The following is a 7500-nucleotide window of genomic DNA, read 5'->3' as shown; positions in this document are numbered from 1 at the left end:
TTTCATGTTTTTTATTTTTATTTAAAAAGTACTTCCATACAGATACTTAAAGTTGTAAAATTGAGTTTTCCGAGGAATAGAAATACAAGTATAGAACACAAATATAGAAATCCAGCATTTCAAGGATTAATCATGTTCATACTCATGGAAATTGGAAAGGTATTAGATATATGTTAGTAATTATTACCAATAACACAATATCTTGAATTGATATGTTGAGTAGATAAAGAAGATGGTAAGGAGTGATGGTATATGAAATTCAGTGAGTAGCTTAGAAAGGTTCATTTTCTTGTTTCTTGTTTTTATTTTCATGTTTATTTATTTGTATATCAATTTTTTTTTTAACAGTTCCCCCTCCCCGACCATCTCGTGCTCATGAACAACAAAACGGTTTATCAGATGACATATTTGACACTCCAGCTGACCCCTTTGGTTCAGTAGCTTTTACTCCAGCAAATAACAACAATGATGTTCTGGCTCAGTTCATGGAAATGAAGGTAAGTGTGCCAATGGCCATGATCACATTCTTAGAGGGACATTTGGAACTGAGGAGCATACAAGTCACAAAAGCAAGCCACTTGTGTTAGTCTGTTTTCCTGAGTTGAACTTGTGTTAGTAATATTTTCTTTTTACATCTAGGCATTTATATACTTAGTTTTGTATTAACTTTCTCCAACTTGTTGATCTTTATATTTCCCTCGTGTTCTTTATATTAAATCTCATATTAACATACTGCCACTTCTTCTTTGCAGGCTGGATTTAGTCGTGGCCTCTCGTTTGGAACTGCGGATGATGACTTCACCCTGGAGAGTCTAGACCCTCTGAAGAACTAATGCAAAGGAACAGTGTAGTTAGCAGTGTCGAAAGTTGTCTAACCCCCCAAAAAATAAGAAAAGAAAAGAAAAAAAAGATAAAGTGATAATGATAAAAAGGATTCCAAAATAACAATAGGTATACTTTTGCAAAGTTTGTCATACAGACAAACATGCAAGAATAGCCTTCCAGAGACTGTTGTAAGATGGTATACATGGTGGAGGCTGTTGAATGTATAAAGTTGCATGATCAGCACAAGTATAGATTATTATTGTTAAGATTAAAGAAGAATAGAAAAAAAAGATAAAAAAAATGTTATCTGGGTTTGGGGAGTAAGGCCTTTTTTATGCTTTTTCATTAATAAATTTGAATGTCATTTATTGAAAAAAATTGCTGTTATTATCACAAGCCAACCCAAAACAGGATTAACCAGCAACATAATTGTCTTTGGTTGTTATTGTGAAGTATTCTCAACTTGCTACTGGTGAAAATCAAATTATTTTAATTTTTAAGAATAATTATATAACAACATAATGCACAATTCTTGTCATCTGACTATTTTGATGGGCAGTTATTTAAGAAATAACTTGTTGCATACTGCTCTAGAAAAGATATTATAGTATTCTGTGCTGAAACCTGTGTTTGAAGGTCACACCAAAATCATATGAGGATGGACATTTTATTTAAGAATTTTTTGGCAGTCATAGATGTTTATATGTATTTTGTATGTTTATATGTATTTTTGGTCATACAAATCTTTATCCCTTTATTCAATAGACCTAGTTGTTGTTGGCAAAGAGCACTTCATCATTGTTATGAAATCTTTCAAGGAAATTTAGTTGTCTTCTCAGTGTTGATAAATTGTTTTCATACTCTCTCATTCCACAATGTCTAGTGCTTTACATCAGAAGGACCGTGTGATAAATTAAAATGCGCATTAGATAATGGCTTCACAGTTACTTTGCATTGAATGGCATCTGCTCAATATTGGTCTTTTCTCTGCTAAGGACGCCCAATTGTTGCTACAGAGGCCAATCATTCAGACATTCCTGTTTATGCTTTCCAGTTTCCTACTGAGCGTTCCAAAAATTCTTTTTAGAAGAACCACTCGGAGAAAGAGTGTGTTCGTACTCGTAATCATTCCTGTGTTCCCGTGATATGTGCTTGGAATTAGCTTTTTATCATAGCTGTAACTGCTTTCATTGTTGGGACCAGTGCAGCAGTGGCAAAGACGAAATAAAGGAAATGTTGATTATTTTAAGTAGGTATCCAAACGTATAGCTACTTTGCTGTGGCTCCTTGAATTCATATTATTGAAGAGGCGCTACACGGTGGAAATGGCATTTGCACTCCTTATTTTTTAGATAGAAGGATTTTTCATTTTAATCAAATTATAGATGTTTAAAAAGATCTTTCTATTTTTTTTCCTTATACTATGCAATATACCTGATATGAGTGATGCTATGGAAAGATGTATATAAATATCAATATATAACTATGTATGATAGTTGTAGAGGATCAGATTCTGTGTGTTTTGTTATTAGACTAACATAGGCATCCTCTGGGTGTGCTGGGATTGTTACTGCCAACTGTGTGATGACATTGCATATCATCATGACCCATTTTGCAAGCCTAAAGTTTCGATGACGCTGGCTGTCAACGTTTTTTTTTTTTCAGCATCTCATTGTATCCATAAAAGGTATTGTTTGTATCGCTTATCAGTATTTATCAGTGTACCAGTTACATCATCTCTTAATTGTACTACAGTTTAGAAGAATGCTGCAATGCTGTATTATTCTGGTTTAGGCAGTAATGAATCTCAAAATATTTGATGATATATTCATATATATATATATTTTAACACTGAACATAAGCAAGATTACTATTTGTTCAAGAGCAACTAGTAGCTTTTGAAAGTGTTTAACATTGAACACCTGTATTGTGATGTATGATACTGTCTGGTCCGATGATCACATGCATGAAATGTTATTCATTCTCTAATTTAACCTTCTCTAAAGCTCTTCCATGAATTTGTAGATACTGATATAATACCATACATAATATATACATATACAATTTAAGTATATTATAGAGAGAGTCGAGTGAAAAATCTATATAGTAATAAGTTAAGAACCAGTAGTACATTGTCAACATAAAGTAATACGTCTATATATGTCTCTATAACATGCATGTACAGGTGCATAAGCTCATGCATGCCCACACGAACACAAATGCTTATCATAATGCATATAATTATGCTCTCAACCACACCCACACACACACACACTCTTATCAACACAGTAAGGCTATGTTATATTTATCAAGAATTCGATTAGAACAGGTTGTAAACTTTCCAGTCATACAATTGTATGTTACTATATCCTGCATATTACTTTAAAGTTATTATATTTTTAATAACTAAGATAGCATTTACAGTATGTACTTGGGATTTGTTCATAACTTAAAACTGCTTTATTTTGATGATACTAATGTTAGCAATAGAGTGAGAATGTAATTTTCGTTTCGTTTGGAGTGAAATGTATGAAGTGATTCCTTTGTACGAATTGTGTTGCTCCACATCCATTGCTGTTTTTGAGGGTATTTGGGTGGAATCAATCTTTATCATCAGTGATTATTTGTGATTCTGTTTAAAAAAGAAAAAGAAAAAAAATTGTTGATGTAAATTTGCATAAAAGAATATTGTAGTTCTTCAGTTGCATATTTAGCTGATGTGATGAACCATTGTAAAATTTTCCCTTTTTTTAGACCTTTCAGTCACAAATTATTGAGTTTATCCTGGGAATTCTCGAGATTGTTATTTTTCATATACCTTCCTGCAGAAGTTGTGATCTTGCTGTATTTTTTTATTGATTTTTTCTTTGTATATATTTAAATGCAACTGTAACCTTTTGCTCTCGTGTTTCTGGTACCTTTCCTTTAACGTAAGGATACAGAAGGTAAAAGAAAAATAAGTTTGACTGACATGTATAGGACTTATCATGCATTTTATGCACATTTGTAAGAATCTACACTTGTGTATAAATGTGTGTGTTCACAAGTAAAGTATACAGGCATGCAAAATAGGAAGTGTCTTTACATGTCAGTGGATGTGCAAAAGTTAAGATATTAATTTATCAGAAGGAAGATAATATTTATATCCCTCTGGTAAACAAATTTTTTCTTCACTCCATAGGATTATCTTCTGTATAGATACCTGGTTAACATTAATGTAAAATTTTCTAGCATATGATACTCCTTGCAATTAGATTTCTGTGGGAGATGACAGATTTTTTTTTTTTTTGTACTGTGCACTTATCTTACATATGTTAATGGTAATGATAATAGAATTATATATAGCTAAAGATATCTCATTTCAGGGATCATCTGGTTTGAGAATTATGTCTGCAGAAAGTTACAGAAATCAGTATTCACAATATTTGCAACATGACAACCTTTTCCATTTTTAAGAATAATTTGCTATAAATGTAGAGTCAACTTGATATTCAGTTTTTGTCATTACATAAGATATTTTGAAAGCACGATGATGTTTTATGATAAAAATATATATATTTTACTTGCTACATATAATACCCACAATATTCAGCTGAATATGAGTTCCACTTGATTGAGTACTGAGCCTCATCACTGCCTCACATACTTAACTTCTTGACTTGTTAGAATTATTAGAATTTGTAAATAACTGTTAAAAAAGTTATTTTCCTTTGTAGCTGCTCTCTTCCTCTGTAGTTGCTATGGTTTATGTTAGGTCCACAAAGTTTAAATTGGCTTAGGTTTGCACTAGGTTTAGATAAAGGGGGGCGTCATGTAAGCTGTATTGGTTATTTCAGTCGTTTTGATGGGGGTTACTGCCCAGCGGTGTGTTGCACATGTTTACAAGTCACTAAAGCATTGTAGTTATCAAACTGAATTTCAAGTACATTTAGGATTTCATTTCTCAATTGCCTTTTGTATCATTTCATTATTGTCTCCTCTTTTTGTATATCTTTTTTAAGAGATTAATTCTGCACAAATATTATGACTTGCATTGCTGAAATTCCTCTTACATACTCACTGTAGTTGATAGAATGTAAATAAGATCTGTATATATAATATACCTTGAGATTTTTGTTTTTCTTACTAACCTTTAAAAAAAATAGAAAAGTTCAATTGAAAATGAAATAATGAAACTAGAGAATATGAATAACATCAGCAGGATATATGAATTATTGATATCACAAATATATGCAAAATTATTTGCATGTGAGAGGTACAAACTAATTAGTGATTAATAGCATGTATTGTATTGCCAAAATACTCAATTATAAGACATAGAACAGTCAGGTCTCAACAAATTAACAAATACAAAGTATTGAAGGGAAAAGAAAGAAAGAAAGAAAGAAAGAAAAAAAGAAGAAGCTAAGTTTCACAGCAAAGTAAAACTGCATAATGTTGAAAGTTATGATGTTCAACTACAAAGATCTTTATTACTTTGTGGAATATTGAATGAATTCCACAAAAGTACCCAGAATTTCATACGCTACAATGTTCTAAACAGGTAAGAGATCACATACGGTACAAATGAGACAAATATTTTTCTAACAAACTAAAAAATATTCTACCTAGCTTTTTCATTTTCCTTATGCATATGTAATTCATTTTAAAGCATCTCAAAGGAAAATGGATGGAACATACACAGATATTCTGACACTAGTGCACACATATACATGCATGGGCTTGTTTAAACAATAACACACGTCTTGCACACACAGACACACACACACACACACACACACACACACACACACACACACACACACACACACACACACACACACACACACACACTCACACTCACACTCTCACTCTCACTCTCACTCTCACTCTCACTCTCACTCTCACTCTCACTCTCACTCTCACTCTCACTCTCACTCTCACTCTCACTCTCACTCTCACTCTCACTCTCACTCTCACTCTCACTCTCACTCTCACTCTCACTCTCACTCATATGTGCATACACACATACATATATACATACATTCAAACAAACAAACAAACAAACAAACAAACAAACAAACAAACACACACACACACACACACACACACACACACACACACACACACACACACACACACACACACACACACACACACACACACACACACACACACACACACACACACACACACACTCACTCACTCACTCACTCACTCACACACTCACACTCATACGTGCATACACACATGGATATATACAGTCAAACAAACAAACACCCACACGCCCACACACACACACACACACACACACACACACACACACACACACACACACACACACACACACACACACACACACACACACACACACACACACACACACACACACACATACATACATACATACATATACACACACACACACACACACACACACACACACACACACACACACACACACACACACACACATACACACACTCACATACACACACTCTCACATACACACACACTCACTCACACACACACACACACACACACACACACACACACACACACACACACACACACACACACACACACACACACACACACACACACTCACATACATATACACACACACACACACACACACACACACACACACACACACACACACACACACACACACACACACACACACACACACACACACACACACACACACACACACACACACACACACACACATTCATATACATATATATACACATACATGCAGACACATGCAGTAGGGCGAGGAGATACGGGGGAGATCCAGGTTAACACTTTCAGAGATCTTATCATAACGATCCAATAAGCTGCAACTATAGATAGGTATAGACACATCACCGTCCTCTAATAAAATTTCTGCCAGTGTCGAATGTCAGTGTATACAGAAGCAGATACGTTTGTGTCTTTGTAGAGAAAAAATAGTGATACCCTTATAAAAAGAATAAGATGTCTTTTTTTTCCAATCTAATGGATTATGGACGCAATGGTTCCCCCACATCAAAAATATCTAGAGCGCCCCTGCATACTTACAAATAATTGTCTATATGATAATAATAATATAAACAAATATGAAACATAAGAACTAGATTATATGTTTATATCAAAACTAGCGCCCGAACAGGGACTCGAACCCTGGACCGTTAGGTTAAAAGCCTAACGCTCTACCGACTGAGCTATCCGGGCCCTGCCATTATGAAGAAAATATAAATGAAAACGATACCAAAACTGCCATAGCTTCCGCTTCTGTTTTACATTTTGATATTTGTTTTCCCATGCATGGACTGTATGAATTCCATGTTAAGTAAATCATCCATTTTGACTGTGATGAAGATGTAATGAATCTTCTAGGAGAGGCATTTCAGTTCTCACGAAATAGATATTTGTAGGAGATATAGATATGAATAGTAGATATGGAGTCATCATCACAAGGAAAATGCCCAGTGATTTTTCTCAATGTGAAAGGAATTATCAGTTATGAAACCCATTGGACTATCGTAAAAATGGACGTTATGAGAAGCGTATCTATAGGTTTTTACACATTCTACCCCTGTCGTATTTCCAAGCAGCTTATAAGAATAATATTTTACAATTATAACGTATGTTTCTAAAAGCATGCATTAATGTTACGAAAGCAGACCTTACCGCCATAACATGAAAGCT

The 7500-nt window shown here is 34.1% G+C and overlaps 1 protein-coding gene and 1 non-coding gene across 16 annotated transcripts in view; one reads left to right on the top strand and one right to left on the bottom strand.

Annotated features, from left to right (window-relative positions):
• Positions 1-4933, top strand: part of LOC122261730 (PTB domain-containing adapter protein ced-6) — an 87105-nt gene extending 82172 nt beyond the window's left edge. For all 15 annotated transcript variants that reach the window (XM_043029522.2, XM_043029515.2, XM_043029514.2 and 12 more), the window contains 2 exons: positions 349-497; positions 753-4933. In XM_043029522.2, coding sequence (XP_042885456.1) covers positions 349-497; positions 753-833 — 230 coding nt within the window. In that variant the 3' untranslated portion in view covers positions 834-4933. The remainder of the gene's footprint in view (positions 1-348; positions 498-752) is intronic.
• A 2017-nt stretch (positions 4934-6950) lies between these two features.
• Positions 6951-7023, bottom strand: TRNAK-UUU (transfer RNA lysine (anticodon UUU)). Its single transcript has one exon. It is a non-coding gene; the product is annotated as a tRNA-Lys (tRNA).
• Between the last annotated feature and the right edge of the window lie 477 nt (positions 7024-7500).

This window comes from Penaeus japonicus, unplaced genomic scaffold (genome assembly GCF_977035675.1).
Source record: "Penaeus japonicus unplaced genomic scaffold, GWHDUDI00000001_assembly GWHDUDI00000001, whole genome shotgun sequence".
Lineage (NCBI taxonomy): Eukaryota > Metazoa > Arthropoda > Malacostraca > Decapoda > Penaeidae > Penaeus > Penaeus japonicus.
Note: the sequence above shows the minus strand (reverse complement) of the source record. Positions and strands in the feature narration are given on the sequence as shown.